Source organism: Eutrigla gurnardus, assembly GCF_963514095.1.
Source record: "Eutrigla gurnardus genome assembly, chromosome: 6".
Taxonomy (NCBI): domain Eukaryota; kingdom Metazoa; phylum Chordata; class Actinopteri; order Perciformes; family Triglidae; genus Eutrigla; species Eutrigla gurnardus.
The window spans coordinates 19,712,687-19,731,676 of NC_139920.1; the positions used below are offsets into that span (position 1 = coordinate 19,712,687).

At 41.4% G+C, this 18,990-nt stretch overlaps 2 protein-coding genes and 1 long non-coding RNA gene across 5 annotated transcripts in view; 1 reads left to right on the forward strand and 2 right to left on the reverse strand.

Annotated features, from left to right (window-relative positions):
- tmem131 (transmembrane protein 131) overlaps window positions 1-2,837 on the reverse strand; it is a 36,653-nt gene extending 33,816 nt beyond the window's left edge. For 2 of the 3 annotated variants that reach the window (XM_084012124.1, XM_084012123.1), the window contains exon 1: window positions 2,506-2,836. In XM_084012124.1, the coding sequence (XP_083868250.1) occupies window positions 2,506-2,680 (175 nt within the window). In that variant the 5' untranslated portion in view covers window positions 2,681-2,836. Of the gene's footprint in view, window positions 1-2,505 lie in introns of all 3 variants that reach the window. The other variant, XM_084012125.1, reaches the window with a different exon arrangement.
- The window catches only part of LOC311015092 (homocysteine S-methyltransferase), a 97,857-nt gene that overhangs the window by 57,874 nt on the left and 20,993 nt on the right, over window positions 1-18,990 (forward strand). The gene's annotated exons all lie outside the window — the stretch shown is intronic.
- On the reverse strand, window positions 4,485-6,321 carry LOC311015099. The gene is made up of 3 exons (XR_014597326.1): window positions 6,214-6,321; window positions 5,677-5,769; window positions 4,485-5,295 (listed from the first exon to the last, which is right to left on the reverse strand). It is a non-coding gene; the product is annotated as an uncharacterized lncRNA (long non-coding RNA).

Here is an 18,990-nt window from a genome sequence, read left to right on the forward strand (position 1 = left end):
TAAATTATTGTAAATGTTTGTAACAGTAACGTAAACTGTGCCTTTATTCTTGTTTGTGTCATTTGATTCACTGCATGTATCTTTCAGTGTCACCTGTTGCGATTGGCTGTGGGTAAAGAAGAGACCGGGAGGGGGGGGGGGGGAGGGGGGCTTAAGGAGGAGGGGGGGGAAGACGTGAGGGAGAAGAGAGGACAGCGCCAAGGAGCAGCAAACTAAAGGCTGGATTATGCTTCCGCGTAGTGATCACGCAACGGCAACGCAACGGCCACGCAGTTGCTTGGAGACCGTGATGGTTTTGCGTTGGGTTTACATGTCGAAATGCAATTCAATGCCACACCGGTAGAGGGCGCTATGTTTTTTGTAAAGACTGACCGACCGACCGAGACTCTTGACGTATATCGTCGTAGCCTCGTTATAGCCTATTTGTTTACTTTCCGGCTTTAAACGTCCACTATTTTTCAGAACTTGGTGTTTTATTTCTTTGTGCAAAAGCGACAAGGTGCAGCCTTTTAAAAGTTTAAATGGCGGTGTTTATGAGTGGAAACCGGATAGCGGTCTCCAGCGGATGTAGTTAGCGGACCAATCACAGCCAATGCCGCTGCGTTGGTGTTGCGTCGCCTCGACGCGCGTCTAGGATTTTTGGGAGGTACACGTCAGGCCCTTGCGTTGGACGTAAGGGGGGTCCGCAAGGACGTAAAGGGTCCGCAAGCCCCCTTGCGTTGTGTCCACGCGGAAGCATAACTTAGCCCTTAAAGGGCTTTTTGCACAAAGAAATAAAACACCAAGTTCTGAAAAATTGTGGATGTTTAAAGCCGGAAAGTAAACAAATAGGCTATAACGAGGCTAACAACGATATACGTCAAGAGTCTCGGTCGGTCGGTCAGTCTTTACAAAAAACATAGCGCCCTTTACCGGTGTGGCATTGAATTGCATTTCGACACGTAAACCCAACGCAGAACCATCACGGTCTCCAAGCAACTGCGTGGCCGTTGCGTGGCCGTTGCGTGATCACTACGCGGAAGCATAATCAGGCCTTAAGATTGCATACTTTTGGAAGTATTCTGGTTAATTGGTTAAAGGAGGTTTGAGTTCGTGGACAATTTTATTGTACGTGTGTCGGGGGCGCGGTGGATGTGATCGTATGTGGCTGACTTTTGCGCGCGTCCTAGAAAGCGAGAGAGTCGGCTACTACGGAGTCCCTTAAAGTAAAACAAATCTGCGGAGTCTAGCACTGTTTTAGGATCGCGATTTTGCGGTTCAGCGATATCACAAACCATAAGAAAGCAAAAATACAAATAAAAAAAATCTCCCAGCCCTAATTTTAGGGGAAGTATTTTATTTATTTGTTTGTTCAGCTTCACAATAAAGCTGCTGATAGCAGTCACAGATAGATGTTGAAATCTTCTGTGAGTTAAATAGACGCTTTAGGGAATTTCAACAAAGTTTTGTGTTTTTCTAAAATCGGGACACTTTTTTTATACTACAGACAAATATCGGTTATCGTCTCCTAGATGAGGATTAATCAGCCCTGAAAGAGTCACATCGGTCGACGCCTACTTTCGAGTGAAAAACAGGAGAATAGTCTTGAATAAGATGTTTATAAAATCATCTTCTGTTACGATAGTGATCTAGAAAGCTTTTTAAAATTCACTCATGATTATATTACGATTATCCGCATAACAGTTTTTCTCCACCAATTTATTGAGTATTTCATATCATGATGTGTGTTTAAAAATAAAAACTTCATCGTCCCATCACTGGAACATAACAGCCTGTATTTGTCCTTCTTCCTGGCTGTTGTGTCTACTTTCTGTGCGAGTTGCAACAAGAAAAAATCTGAGATTGTGCTGAAGGGACAGACACCACAGCTTATCACCGGGACCCGGACCCGCTCGGTTCCCCATCTGACAGCCGGCAACACAACACGGCTTGTGACCCGACCATGGGTGCCAAGCAAGCTGGACCCCGGACCCCGGGGAGGGGGAGGTCAACATCAACACCACGACTCCCGGCCACGTTTACACAGATCACCTGACCCGAGTCAGACAGCCTCGGAGTCTGGCGTGAGTAAGTAACGTCCATGCCAACGCGTTGTAGGCTCACTCACCCACTCACTTACACACTCACTCATATACACGCACGCACACACACACACACACACACACACACACACAGGTGCTAGCCGAGGTGCTAACGAGCCGCTCCGCTTTGCATGTTGGCGTTAGCTCCGAGCCATATATGGACGGGGGATGACAACATGACAACAAACACGGCTTACGAGACGTTGCACCTTTAACTCAAGCTGAACTGTCAACCAGCTCAGATGTTTTTAATGACATTTACACGTCACTAGTGACGATGACTAACTATTTAGCTGTTGTAGTTGTCGGAGCGGAGGTTTAAATGCTAGCGGCTAGCCGCGTTGAAGTTGGCCCGCGGAAGGTCTGCGTACGGAAGTTAGCGCCGATGCTAACGTTAGCCCGTTTAGCGAAGAGTTTTACTAACCTTGTTTGTTGGCCCGCGTCGTGTGAATAAAAGCAATAAATAATATCTTCAATAATCCGACACACGGCGGCGTCCTGGTCTGCGAGGGACGAGGACTCGAGGCTGGTTCGCCGCTCGCCATGCTGCGGGTCCTTCTTCTTCTGTCGCGACAACAACCGAGCGACTGCGCGGACATGCCCGACCGTGTAGTCCTCCGCGGACTCTGCGGATCATAGCCGAGCAGCAGCTAGCAAGCTAACTTGGCGAGCAGGACGTCGGCCTCCTCTTTTTTCTACTTCTGCTGCTGCTGCTTCTTCTTCCTTTTTTTTCTCTTCTTCTTCTTCTTCTTCTTCTTCTTCTTCTTCTTCTTCTTCTTGTTTTGATGTCGCGGCCGACAGCAACCGCTACTTTAACGCGAACACCGCCCCTTGTGTCCCGGAGGCCGTAGTAAAGGGAAATATTGTCACTGGATTACTTTACATTATTAAAGTAATTATTAAATGACAGTATTTGGTGTTTCCTGTTATAATATTTCTTAATAAAGTAGCTGACAGGAAGCAGACTTGGACCAAAGCTGTTGTCCTGGCAACCCAATGGCAATTGTACATTGTATGAAAATAAACACATTTAAGTACAATAAATAGTTAAGTAAGAGTAAAGATATACTAGAAGTAAAGAGTACAGAACAATCATTGCAGACAGACTGAGTGGCTGGATTACTTTACATTATTAAAGAAGTAGGCTAATTAAATGATAGTTGGGCTTATCCTTATTTTTGTTTTCAGAAACATTCTAAAATGGTCCCTTTGTATTTCCTGTCATATTTCCAAATAAAGTAGATGGCAGGAAGTAGACTTGGACCAAAGTTTTTGACCTGGCAACCGAATGGCAATGAAAAGGTACGTACATAGTTACAGTTAAGACGACAGTTAATATCAAGTCATTCAAATAATAATAATAAATTATTACTAGATACTCTTATCAGGTCAACACATTTTATAAATGCTTGTATTATCAGGTCAACAAGTGTTGACAAGTGTAGACCTGATAATACAAGCATAAAAAATAAAAATTCAGCGAAACTTTTTCATCCTCTCACATGAAACTCGCGTGACGGCATCGGCTTGGTAAACACGGAAGTGGCGTCTACGCTGCGGTAGCGTTAGTAGCCGAGGATAGAAGCTATCAGGCAAGTGTTCTTTTAAATAAAATCCTGATGTACTTACAAACATTCAAATGCCCCGTTTTGTGAGTACAGACCCTATGTGTACTACTGCAGACGTTTGGTAACATTCCATGCATTATTAGCGGGGTAATTTACGAGATATACATAATGTACCGTTCATGCTTGTACTAAGCCGGCTGATAGCCCTATCTTGACCAATGCTGACCAACGCTAATAATGCTTTCGAGGGGGTATTTGGCTGGATGTCATGGCCGAAATTACCTAGGGCGCATTTTACACCGAACCATCACTTTAACTTTTTTAGTTCCTGAAACTCAAACTATGTCTTTTAATCAAGAGAGCCAATCAATAGACAATGGACACTTGGTCACTTTATAGTTGTAATATAGTTTATAGTTGTATAGTTGTGTTTATAGTTGTGTAAAATAAAACATTTTATTTCTAGTCACTTTCTATTTTATATAGCTTTTGTATAGATTCTAATGTATGTTTAATGTATAATGTATGTTCTATGTATGTTATTGCTACTGGATGCTTGAATTTCCTTCGAGATCAATAAAGTAAGTATCTATCTATCTATCTATCTATCTATCTATCTATCTATCTATCTATCTATCTATCTATCTATCTATCTATCTATCTATCTATCTATCTATCTATCTATCTATCTCATCTATCTTGTAAAATACATACATACGATTGCAACATTACACTGATCCAATTTTTGTCTTTTTTCAGCAACAAAAGAAACACAGCCATGGCCTAATAGCTTTCTAGTGTGTAGATTCCTCAGTGATGGCATTAAAAGAAAAATAAATATCTTCCTCTTTACCTCCAATCATTACAATTTTGTACTGCGCCTCTTCAAATTTGGTTGACAAGCAAGATAAAACAGCCCTACCGAACACTGGCATCTTAACATTTACAAATAACAAATGTGTCCATGGAAAAAACAAAAAGCGTGTGAGAATGAAACAAGAGAGAACGGGAGGGTGAAAAAAAAAAACAGAGCAGATACCTCTATGGAGAACCCATACTCTCCCCTCCACCTCTACCTCCCTTTCTCTCTTCCCCCCTCCTCTCTCTACCCCACTCCTCCATCTTGGAAATTGTGAACTTGACCACTGATAAAAAATGTTTCTCTGGATAAAATAAAAAGCATGTGTGAATACCAGAATAAGAGTGAAAAATAAAACTGATAGTAATCTGCCCTTCTCTCCTTAACCTCTCTTTACTTTATTTTACTGCTAATTAAAAAAAAAAAACTCACATTTGACGACTTTGGAAGAGGAGATGCTGGATCTTACATTGCAAGCTGATTCTTGAGTGTTTGAAGCATAGGTTTCAGATCGGTCTTACCTAAGTTCAGAGGTACCTGTTACAAAGAGTGAGGTACAAAAGTGTTCTTCGTGTACTTTGGGCAGTTGAGATGCAGTGTATAGGTAAGTCCGAAGACAATGTACATGGCCTGGGGCAGGCTCTCAACATCCAGCACAATGTTTCCCTCCAAGATGATTCCCACTGAGGATGAAGGGACTGCGTCTGTGGAGTGATGTTTTCCTGTTTATGGCAGAGGATCACCACACTGGCACATCATTGTAGGAACCTTCCTCATCATCAACGTCCTGAAAAAATCAGGGCATGATCACGTCAACATGACAATACAGTGCTACAAACACCCTCTATAGGTGGGTACAGCCTATATGTCTGCCCTATCCAGTGTCCATCCACTGCCCAGTGGAGTGACCACTACAGAAAATCACTCAGGACAGGTGCAAGAGGCATCCACAAGTGATCTGGGATGAACACAGGTCACAGTTTTGGAGTATGTTAGTTATTTATGTAAGTTTTTTTTTTTAACAATAGCAAAAGAAACTATTAACACATGCACACCTTAAAATAATATGTATGGTAGGGAGAGAGGAGGGGAGGTACAGAACAGGGGGAGCAAAGGAGGGGAGGTAAAAGGAGGGGAAGGGAGGTAGAGAAAAATCAAAGTTGCTTACACAGCGGCCCTTGAAGAAGGTGGATGGCTCATCGCCAAGAATGACAGGAAGCCCTCTGAAGACAAGGCATCTGACTTCTGTCACATCCGAAGCCTGGTGGATTGAGGGAGCAGAGAGGACATCACACATTTAAAATAGGGTCCATATGTTACCCTGAACACTATGTGCACACACATAATCAATAATACAAAGCAGAGCCATTTACGTAGTCAACCCCACCTGTTAACTCATACACAGTGTTCTTGACATTATGCATACAGGTAGTTATTTGCATACCTCATTTACAGATCAACTAGCAAAACCTGGCAAACTAATGTAATGGGTGGTAAGTAATTACTCTGAGGAGTTAGTTTAGCCAATTCAACTCCATTACACATAGGCTACTCAAAGTTATGGAGAAGAAAGCGTCTAACAACAGGATAGCTTACATTACCAGTACATTTATTTACACCACATGCGTGTTCTTTCAAACTCAAGCAAGTATCAGACTGTTCTCGTTAATATAAGATGTAAATATAGAGTTGAAAATCAACTAACCTTTGTTTGTCGCATCAGGTCAGCCAAGACCTGCCCTGTGAGGCCCCTCTTTTCCTTGAAGATTTCCATGAGCCTGGGACAGTGATGGTCAAGGGCCTCGTTACCAACCACCCCGTGGAAATCCAGACACACCTGAAACATGTAAAAACAAAACAGGTTCATATTCAAATGAGTTGAAACCATGATGTGATCTTTTTAAGCAACAACCCAGACTGCAATATTACTCTTTAATGCAATTTTGATAAGTACTGCTCAGCAACTTGTGCAGCATTTGCTGTATGGGAACATATACAACCGATTTCTTATCTTTGTCAACTACATACTCTACAGGCATTACCAGCGGACATTTTTTAGACACATATGATGCTCTCTTTTTTGTGGTTGCTAGGGAACCCACTTTGACACAAAATGTTGTCATTACGTTGGTCTCTGAAATAGCACTGCTCACCTGTTTCACAATGGACTCATATATCTCGGAATTATACTCCTTAAGAATCATGTTCACCTTATGATGCAGAAGTGGCTCTGACAAATAATGTATATCACAAAGCTGTTTGATAACTTCCCGTACAGAGCGCTCAGGTATGTGGAGGATAGTCGGCATCTTTAAAAAAGTGCAGTCAAGCTCTAACTGCTTTTCCAAATCATGAAGATCTATCTCACAAGCTTCTTCACTGACATCATCTATCTCCCCCGTGTCTTCAGTTGGCATTTGCTCATCTGCAACATCACTGTCTTTGTTCAATCACTTATGTAAACATTAACTATTTCTTTCTTGAACATCTTCCAGTTGTCTTCTCTATGCGCTTTACTTTTATGTGCATTGAAAGTTGAATACACACTGCTCTCAAATCTACAGCCTGCATATGGACACTGAACCTTTTGGTTAACTTTCAAGGGTCTGCTTCGGAGGTGAGAGAAAAATTCAGTTTCAGAGCAGGGCTCAATGAATTCACACAACTGACAGCAGAATTTGACAGCTTCATTTTCTCCTGGTTGTTTCTCATGAGTTTTAGAGTGAACGCGAACACATACGCATGTATGTTTAAGGCTGTTTAAGGACTTGAATGTGCACAAACAGTCCTGGTGCAAACAAGGAAATGGTAGTGTCCTTGCACATCTTCCATGTTTTAACCGGTAGTGTTTAAATAGCTGCACCCTCTTCCCACTAATAAAACCACAATATGTACACTTCCACTCCTTCTTCAGCTAGCTAAAGTTACATGAACCAAGGAAAAATTACAGTTAGCTAACAGTGTAAAGCTTCTGAAAAGAACTATTTGAAATTGGCTTGAACACAATAGCCATCAAGCTAACATTAGCTAAATAACAAAACCTTGAAGAGGCATGACAGCTGAGAGTGGGACAAATAGCCAACTAACAAAAAAATGAATTAAATAAATCAAGAAATTAAAGCTAATTAGCTAACTAATAATGTGAGCTAGTGTGCACCAACTTACCAGGGCTGTGGCTAGCTGCTTCACTGTCTCAGCTCAACTTTAGCTGTCTGGAAGCAACAGAGAAAAGACGTTTCTAGCGGACAGTGTTGGACGTTACTTCAAAAGCGTAATGCATTATTTATTACTTGTTACTGTCATTTCAAAGTAATTAGTTACATTTCAATATTACTGTCTTTGAATTGTAAGGCATTACACTACTTTTACATTACTTTTGCATTACTTTACGCCAAAATAAATGGAAATATGGATTCTGTGTTCTCAATAGATCTTCTTGTGTTCAATGCAGCTCATTACACAGCAGGAGGTGATGTGGTAAGGCATAATGACTGAGCTAGGCTTAAAGGGATAGTTCGGAATTTTGGACATAAGACCTATTTTCCAAGTCAGCAAGTGTGTTCGAGACGTCTGGAGACGTTTTCAAGAAATTTCATTCAGTTCTTCTAATTGCCGAGTTCGCTTGTGCTATGGCTAGCGCAAGTCAATCGTTCTAGTTATAGCATGGCATTAAAAACACTCATACCGACTCCACAGTCGGTATGAGGAAAATCGAGGAAAATCAATTGTAACGGCAGACTATCGATGTACATATCTGTGTTGATAGAATGTTTGAAATAAAACCAACCTTGCATTTTTAAGGATTAATGTCTCAGCAGCAGCAGCAGCGTGTCATACTTCCTAGTAGGCTATGGCAGCGGCGGAGTGATATCACCTAGCACTTATAAGTTACCGGTTCTATAATAGTTTGTTTACCTGCTGTCATTGCTACAGACGCAGAGTAGCCTGCAGTGCTAGTTTCTTCAATCTCACAGAAATGGCCACTTTTGGAGAATATACTGAAACTTTTGAAGACTCTGATGAGGAGTTTTTTTCCACCCAAACCCAACCGTACCTGTACGAGCCTGAATATACAGAGGAAGAATTGCGCGAGAGGGATGCTCAAAGGGCAGAACGTGAACGAGTGTCTGTGGAGACCGAGATAGCCCCCGCTGGAGCTGAGAACCGGGACCGAACAAACGGAGACTGGTGGTGCCAGGAGGGAATCCCCCGCAACGCGTCCGAGGGTTTACGGTTCTCCGGACGGAGCAGAGGTCCGGGTTCGCGGTGCGTAATTGTGGGTTCGCGTGGCCGTTGGCTGCCCGGTGTTTGTGTGAGCTCCGAGGGCTTTTCAGACAGCCTTGGGGGCTTAAGGGCCGACAAATCGGCGGTGTTCAGGTGTGTATTTACCGGCTGGATTTCTAGCAGCGAGTCTTAGAGTTTTGAGTCCGACGGAGCAAAGTAAAATTCCGCTGCTGCTGAGAAACTAGCCCCTCAAAAAATGGATGATTCATGCGATGCGAGGTTAGTTTTGTTTCAAATATTATTCTATAAACACAGATATGTACATCGACAGTCTAGTGTTTTAATTGATTTGCCTCGGGTGCACTGTGGAGTCGGTATGAGTGTTTTTAATGCCATGCTATAACTAGAACCATTGACTTGCGCTAGCCATAGCACAAGCAAACTCGGCAACTAGAAGAACTGAATGAAATTTCTTGAAACCGTCTCCAGACGTCTCGAACACACCGGCTGACTTGGAAAATAGGTCTTAGGTCTTATCCCAGCTGTCATTGGGTGAAGGCAGGGTACACCCTGGACCTCGCCAGTCCATCGCAGGGCCAACATGTAGAGACAAACAACCATTCATGCTCACATTCACACCATCAATGAACCTATCCCCATCCTGCATGTCTTTGGACTGTGGGAGGAAGCCGCAGAACCCGGAGAGAACGCACTGCTGGGTGCTTACACGGGGAGAATACGCCAACTCCACAAAAGGAGCCTGGGCCGACCCAGGAATCGAACCCGGGATCCTCTCGTTGTGAGGCGACAGTGCTACCACCGTGCAGCGCGACTCGCATCCCGTTATTCGTTTTAAAAACGGAAAAAGAGAAACAGAAAACGACTCGTTAACTGATATCATATTGTGTTCATGAATGTGATTCGGGGATGAAATAACAGTGCCATTTTTCATTCCAGATTTGCCGTACGTCTTTTTTAATGACCCGGAAGGCGCTGTGTGCTGCGAAATTACCTGAAAGCCTACCTGAGACATTTAGGGGGAGCTCTAAACCCTGTTCATAAACGCTCTGACAGCGTCTGACACTCGTGTTTTGAAGTAAACCTACTGTTTTAAACACGCACCAAAAGCGTTATGACGCGGACATAAGAGCGGTTAAAGACCGACGGGGAGAATCGGAGCCTCGGAGTGACCGGCTTTCACACTTTTCCAAAAGTATGCCCATCTCGCGATCGCGAATGTAGATGACTTTGCTGCTGCCGTCATCTTCTCCTCAATCACTAGCAGTAAGAGGAAGTAAACATTTGCGAGGATTTTTTTCTCCTCTGTGGATCTGGCAGTGATGGCGAATTTGTAAAAAAAACAACACACCAATTGATTTCGGGTTTAAAATGCATTGTAACGCGCGTTACTGAGATTTGTACCGAGTAAAATATTACCAATGTTTTTTAGTAATGCCTTACATTACCGCGTTACAGCAAAACGTAATGCATTACAGTAGTGCATTACTTTTGTAACGCTTTACTCCCAACACTGCTAGCGGACATATCAGCTCGATGTCACATGAAAAGCATGTAGACGTGAAGATTAAGTAACAGCCAAAACTTGATGATATTGAGTTGTTTGAGCTCAAACACATAATTACAATAAGATAGGCCATTAAAAAGTAGGCTACAGTTTACTCAGAATTCATAATTAATGTGAAGAAATTACACGTTTAAGCAATAGAATACAATCTGTTTGTTTGAGTAGAAACTACTGATTGGACTTAAAAACACAATAACAATAAAAAAAGGGACATGAAAAAGTTTGGCTTAATATAGAAACAAGTAATGTCAATAAATTAGACACATTTAAGTAATATGAACTCAATCTCTTTGAGTTGAATCAAAATCTGGGTTTACAGTGTATTACTCTGTTGAAGTACTTTAAAGGAAAACACCACCGCATTTCCATACTGAACTATGTTCTGCTCTGATGTTAGACGAGGTGATACATACCTCCCTCTCCTCTGTGCGTGCACTAAATGGCTCTTGAGCGCACTCCGCGCAGCGCTAATTTGCTAGCATGTAGCTTGTCCTTAGGATCCAAAGGGGGGTGAAGTTAGAAGCGACCAAGCACTTCCACGTTGTCCCTATTTAAATACGGTTACGTGAGTAGTTACACGACCCAAGTTTGGTTACACAAAATGAAACATGCCAATTTTTATAAGCGGATAACAAGGATAACTATATAGTATGGCGGAATAACAACTGGAAGCACTTCGACGTCGGCGCAGTAATATCATCACTCAAAACGTGACGGGACTATATACCTTCTGCTTGTTTTCACAACCCTGTACGATCCACGTTATAACCATGATGTTTGATTGTTCACAAACTATCTTACTACAACCTGATGCTTCCTCAACTGTGCACAAACTACTACAGCTGGTGCAGGCGACGGCGTGCAGGTCACGTAGGTTCTATTGACGGAAGTAAGAGGGGGAGCGGAGTGATGATATTACTGCGCCAACGTCGAAGTGCTTCCAGTTGTTATTCCGCCATACTATATAGTTATCGTTGTTATCCGCTTAGAAAAATTAGCATGTTTCATTTTGTGTAACCAAACTTGGGTCGTGTAACTACTCACGTAACCGTATTTAAATAGGGACAACGTGGAAGTGCTTGGTCGCTTCTAACTTCACCCCCCTTTGGATCCTAAGGACAAGCTACATGCTAGCAAATTAGCGCTGCGCGGAGTGCACTCAAGAGCCATTTAGTGCACGCACAGAGGAGAGGGAGGTATGTATCACCTCGTCTAACATCAGAGCAGAACATAGTTCAGTATGGAAATGCGGTGGTGTTTTCCTTTAAGGCTGCAACCAATGATTATTTTCTATTATTGAATACATAAATACATACAGTATATAATATTTTCTTTAATAATCCAGTGAGACATGATTAAAATAATGTTTTTTCCCCAAAAAGGACATTTTTATGTCTGTATCAAACATTTTCTCTGAAATAAACCATTATTTATATCAAAATAAATTTGTAGGTGATATATTTGTAAATTGTGCTGATGAATAATGACAAAACATATCATGTGTTTGATTCACTCACCCATCCAAATAATTTAAATCAGGAGTTCCAATTACTTCCATGGCCACAGGTGTATAAAAGCAAGCACCTAGGCATGCAGACTGTTTCTACAAACATCTGTGAAAGAATGGCTCGCACTCAGGAGCTCAGTGAATTCCAGCCTGGTACTGTGATAGGATGCCACCTGTGCAACAAGTCCAGTCGTGAAATTTTGTCGCTCCTTAGTATATTATTTATTATTTATTACACCCGAGTCTAGAGGTCTCTGTATACTCACTGTTCAACCGTCATTAAAGCTACATTAAGGACAGGATGTTCAACTGCTGGGTGTAATGTCTTAAACTTCCTGCAGAGGGCAGAATGCCATTAAACAAAGTGAATGTGTCTGTCAACATTTAGTCAGAAAACTGTGAGACAAGTAGGGAGGAGAATATAGATACTGGTAGATGACAAAAATATGAGTCAATATATAATGTATACTGATACAAAATATGTAAATATATAATATATACTGATAAAACATATGTAAACAAAAAATATATACTGATACAATATAAGTATATAACATATACTGATAGAAAATAGGTTGTGGGGGCTAATTTTTAATACATTTTTCGTATCAACATTTTGTTTTGCAGTTTATGTTTACATGCATGTACTCTGTCTTCCCACTAGTTCTACACATTATGACTACAAAGAGACCCAACATGCCTACAAAGACACACACACACACACACACACACACACACACACACTGGCAGGTAAAATGACCATCGGACACACATGCAGTGCCTGTAGATCCGGACTGGTCGTGTTTGACGTCTCTGGTGAGGGCCGGGGGGTTTGTGGTTGTCATAGCTGTGTGAGGAGGATAACCTCTCCTCTCTGGATAGAATAAAACAATGACAGAGGTCCAGGTAATCAGGGCAGCATCTGATGAATGGGGAACAAGAGGACTCTTCAACTCATAGCTGCCGGGACACATGAGGGCCTCGTTATATCTCTACGGCTCTGATTTCAAATCACAGGCAATTTCTTTAAAGATTTTTTTCCAGGCATAGACGTAGTGGACAGATAGGAAAGACATGAGAGAGAGGGGGGTGTGACATGCAGAAAAAGGACCTGGGGTCAGCTGCGTATGCGTACGTGCGTACATGGCATGCGCTCTAACCACTCCACCACCTGCGCACCACACAAGCATTTCTTCTTCTGCTTTAATATATTAAAGGTGCAACATGCTCCAATACAATGGTCTTGAACTAATGTGATGTGATTGCAATCATATTTGATTCTTGTTATTGATATCCTGAAGGAGGAGATGCTTCATCATGGTAGAGCTCAGACATGAATCCTGGGATACGTTGAAGGATCCATCAGGTGGATCCTCTCAATCAGATGTAGAACTGATGCTGGACTGGGACTCAGACTCAATGTGTAACATTTAACATCCTCACTCTGATCACACTGGAGGAAACTACACTGATGCTGTCAGATGAATGACAACTTTGTAGGGTACACCCTGGACAGGTGACTTCTGGGAACAAAAAACAATCATTGATTTTAATATACAATGAATAATGTGGGATTACTATTTCTTTTTTCACTTTTGATTTGGGGGATAATATCATTTTCTCCCCAACATTTTAATAAGGCAAAGCAGCTGACTGTATATTATAATCTGTATTGAAAAACTGCTGCTAGATAAAAACGAGCACTCTTTTTATGTCACTGTATTTAATAAACATACATCCTGAGAGTATCCGCCAGCTTCGGTAGCCTTAATGTCACAGGGCAGAAGTGATGATTAGTTTTTATATTTGACACTTTTGATGGATTGCTGTGTTTTGAGAGCGGAAACGCCACCACCAGAAAGGAGACACTAACAGATGAGCCGCCATCCCAGTCTATACGGACAATGGACGTTGAAGGTTTTAAGTATCGTTTAGCTGGGACAATTTTTGTCAGGCTTTGGGCAAGGAGGGAGGACTCAGATACAGGGCAGTGGCAGTAAAAATAGGCTTTATTTCTAAAATAAAAAAACGAACAAACAAAAGACTGCTCCAACGGGAGGAAAAACAGGCTATAGAATTAAACTATAAACAAAATGAACAAAGAACGCAAAAACACAAACTTAACTCGACAAGGCAATATATCACGGGGAATCTTGACATGGGAAGGACGAAGGACGAACTGGCACAAGACAAGGGGAGACGCAGACTTAAATACACAGAGGGATAATGGGCAACAGGTGACATCAGACCAGGGAACACATGAGGAAGGGCAAGTGACCTGAAACGAGAAGGGAGTTATTTTCAAAATAAAACAGGAAATGACAAGACAAAAACCCAAGACGAGACATTACCTCACCGGCGTGACAAATTTTAACGGATCTGGTTCATATTTTAGCTGAAACTTGTTTTTTAATCAATCAGTTTTACCTTCATTGTTTAATCATTGAAATCTATACAGATTTTGTGTATTGTGGGACAGTTAAAGTATAATTGTACAAATCATGAATTCTTCAGCTCTTTTGGTTTCCCCAGTGAGGTAACCTGAGGTAACATGCTCTTCTGTGAACAACTTTCAGGTGTTAAGGCTCGGCTGGTCATTCCCAGTGGTACATCTTTTCTAATGCCTGTTGGGGCCCCACCCCACTTTGTTTTATGCTGCTTATGTTATCTGCAGAGAGTGTGCCATTGGTGCTGGGAGTAATGGGCATCCCTATAAGAAGACCTGGTTAATGGCTGCTTGCTCTCTTGCCTCTCATCTTGCTGCTCTGCTGGAGAGAGTCTCTCCGTTCTCCAGCCCATTACCAGCTGCTCAACACACACGTCGTGTTTTCACCTTTTGTTTGATCACCCCTAGACATACTTTGCACTACACCTTTATTTATTTTTATTTTGTTTGACGCATTACTGACTTTATATCAGTCAAAATTAACAAACATATTTATTAATGAACCTCTAGCTGTAGTGTGGTCTCATTTAATGTCACAACTACTTTGAGCCAGGTGGTTGTAACACAGGTCCCCTTGAAACATGACAGGAAGCTGATTGGGAAAGGACTCTAAGAGCAAGAGATTATAGAGGATGGGAAATCACAAAGGAGAGGACACACTCAGGAACTCTGAAATCAGACCAGTCCTTCAACCAGTCACAGCTGACCCACAACTTCCAACACAGCCCTGGAGGACCAGACATCAAACAGCCTTGGATTCTAGTTACTGGGAAGCAAGGCCTATTCGTCACCAATATAGACAGGCAGGACACATTGCCAGGTTCTGCAAGAGGAAAGCTGCCTCATCACTGGCTTTAAACTAGTTGTCCCTGTTGCTGAGTTCCTAGGGCCAGGGGTTACTAGTTCACTAGATGAGTTAGGGGCCACTGAAGCATTTATTGGAAAAATTCCCAACAATAGGGGTAGCCGTTGAGGGAGTCCAGCTGCAAAGGGTACAGGTCACATTAAAACAACAGTCTCTTAGAGAAGCATCACTCAGATTGGGAACACCCCTGTAGTTTTTTCAGTTAACAGCAGCCAATGGCCTTGAGATTCCTTACACTTGTCTTACACTTGCTGTGTCCATCCCCAATTAGCGGCCCGCGGGGGACAAATCCGGCCCGCATGAGCAAAGTGTCCGGCCCGTGCGGACCCAGTGACACTATGCAATAACCTGCCATAAGGTGAAATTAAGAGTTCTGTAAAGTTGGAAATGTATTCACAGATTCGGGATCAATAAATCTGAAGTGAAACGTTTTCAAACACAAATGATGCCTCTTTCCCACCGTCATATTGTAGACTACGAGCTACAAGGACCAAAACCCAGATTTTTTACATAAATAAGACGTCCTCCGAACGGAGAACATTGATCTATATGCGCAGCTGGCAGCCAGGCGAGTGAGCAGGGACCGTCTGCAAATTACAAGACAAAAGCAAGACGCTGCAAACACAAACCATTAACTCCACTGTTATACAATATTGTTTTCCTCTTGTGCACCACTTGCTGTAGTGCTGTTATTTTTTGTTGTTGATCAAAATATTCTCCAGGGGCATTCAAATAAATAAATCGTTGATATTGGACTTATTTTCTTTCAAGTGTACATTTTTTATCTGACACAGGCTATGACTACTATGTTCATTGTAATGTTTAGTGATCCAATGAAAAAAACAGACAATTTGGCCCTCGATTTGCAACCTGGACATAATTTGGCCCTCAGTGAAAACTAATTGGGGAACCCTGGAAGGCTCAGCATGTCAACATTTGGATCAGAACCAGCAGTTTGTAAGAAATTGGTCAGTAATTGATGTCATATTTTGGTTCTCCGTTTGTTCGGTCCCGGTTCTCAGCTCCAGCGGGGGCTATCTCGGTCTCCACAGACGCTCGTCCACGTTCTGCCCTTTGAGCATCCCTCTCGCGCAATTCTTCCTCTGTATATTCAGGCTCGTACAGGTATGGTTGGGTTTGGGTGGAAAAAAACTCCTCATCAGAGTCTTAAAAAGTTTCAGTATATTCTCCAAAAGTGGCCATTTCTGTGAGATTGAAGAAACTAGCACTGCAGGCTACTCTGCGTCTGTAGCAATGACAGCAGGTAAACAAACTATTATAGAACCGGTAATTTATAAGTGCTAGGTGATATCACTCCGCCGCTGCCATAGCCTACTAGGAAGTATGACACGCTGCTGCTGCTGCTGAGACATACATCCTTAAAAATGCAAGGTTGGTTTTATTTCAAACATTCTATTAACACATATGTACATCGATAGTCTGCCGTTACAATTGATTTGCCTCAGGTGCACTGTGGAGTGGGCAAGACTGTTTTTAATGCCATGCTAGCTAGAACCATTGACTTGCGCTAGCCATAGCATGAGCGAACTCGGAAACTAGAAGAACTGAATGAAATTTCTTGAAAACGTCTCCTTACGTCTCGAACACACCGGCTCACTTGGAAAATAGGTCTTATGTCCAAAATTCTGAACTATCCCTTTAAAGTCATTCTGGAGTTCCTCAGAGAGGCAACGCACTGCGTTTGAAGCAGACTGACCATGATGGCGTTGGCTGGCGATCCCAATACCTACTGTGTTGTTTTCAACGTAAAGCACATCAGCTGGGGCTAATGAACCAGACCAAAAACCTGATGAGACAGGTTCCCCTCCCCCTCCCACAAGGGGGCCGGTCAAGTACACAATACCAGAGTTTTTTGAAGAAATTATGGTAGGAATGCTGGATGCTGAAAAGCCGACACTACACTGTGTTGCTGGCTTTTACGTGGGAGAATACGGTGAAGAAGTAGAGTATCTGATGTAGTATTGAATGAACATCCATTAAAAGTTGAATACATTTAGCCTCAACTCCTCTCTCCTAATGACTCTTCCTCACCTCCTCCACCCTCACGAATGGATTCCAGGATGTCCAAACTGGGAAGTGAAGAAGGCCTCAGGGCAAACAGTCATGGAGGATCCAGGTGAAGTCTCAAATATTGACTTGAAGTAAATATTTAATCTTAAACAGCACAAACTGAAGAGTCTAACATTAGTGTAAGCTAATTTTTTTTTAATGATGCATGACACATTTCCCAGTACGTCATCCAAATATAAAAGTATTTTTAAACTAGGGCAGAGATCTTCAACAGGGGTCCGCGACTCAGTTGTGGCTGGTGAATTTTATCGTCTGGGGAGCGCATTTTTTTGGGTAACCAAAAATGTATTCATAATTCATAATGCAAGAACACAAGAAAATGTGCTTAATGTGCAATGACATATTCCCATCAGTATTGTAGGCTTAAGTAGGCATGTAGAGTTGTACACCTGTTATTTGTTATATGTCCAAAGAGCATAAACAGTCTGACACTGTGTTCCTGAGGAAGTTCTTGATTCTTTTTTGTTTAAAACCCCTACTAGGGTTGTCATGATGCTAGAATTTGGGGTTAGGGTTAGGGTTACATCCCCTAACCCTATTCCTCACAATGTGCGTTGTGCTTCTCGACTCTGCACCACTACTTAAGCATTGCATCCCCAGTTGTTAGCCTTGTATGTTAATACTTCCAAACGGCACTTTTGCTTTGTTAATTTTATACTAAAACTGGTTGTGAAGGCCCTCCAGCAGCAGCGCTAGACGTGTTCAGTCAGCTACATATTGCTATACGTGACCTAGCGAGTTAACTAGATACATATTTAGATGGATAGATAGCTAACTAGCAAACAAGATACCTAGCTAACTAGATACCTAGTTAACTAGATACATTGCTTGATAAATAGCAAGCAAACTATATACATAGCTAACTTGGTGCTTGGCTAACTAGCAAACAGGATACCAAGCTAACTAGATACCCAGCTAACTAGCTACCTAGCTAGCTAGTTGGCTAACTAATGTTCAAGATAACTAGATACATAGCATACAAAAGCTTTATGCAGATGCTCTACCTTATTAGTATCCGGTAAAGATACTAGAGTTATACAGGAAACTCTTTAGAGAATTGTCTCTGGTAAGGGATTGGTTGATTGACAACAAACAGTCTTTACATCTGGAAAAGACAGTCCATCTTATTCGGCACTAAACACAAGCTTAAAATAAAATAACATAAATAAGATTTGATTAGATAATCCTTTATAATTCCCTGGGGACATTTACAGTATTATAAAATAATGAAGTAAGAGCAAAATTGTATGAATAGTAAAGTGTTAAAAATAAAATATAAAGATAGTGGTTGAGTTCACATTATTGCACAATAGGAAATATGACATGTTTATTTGGATGTATAATAATAATAATAATAATAATAATAATAATAATAATAATAATAATAATAATAATAATGATTTAATACAATTATTTATACTTTATTACTATTATACAACAATATAAATGATTATTATTAATACTATAATGACTTTATTTTAATAATTGTATTTATTTATAAATATATAACTATATGTATTATAATTACCATAGTAATAATGACAATGCAATCATGTTGTGAATCGAAGTGTAAGGCTGTACTTTCTATTATACTTAAATAATACATACATAATACATAAATACATATATAATATTTTCTATATAATCCAGTGAGAAGAGCAGGTGATTTAAATACCTTTTTATTCCAAAGAGACATAACATCTCATGTGTTTGTTATTTGGAAGTTTGGGTTATATTTCTGTTGTTTTTGACTGCTGTGCAATA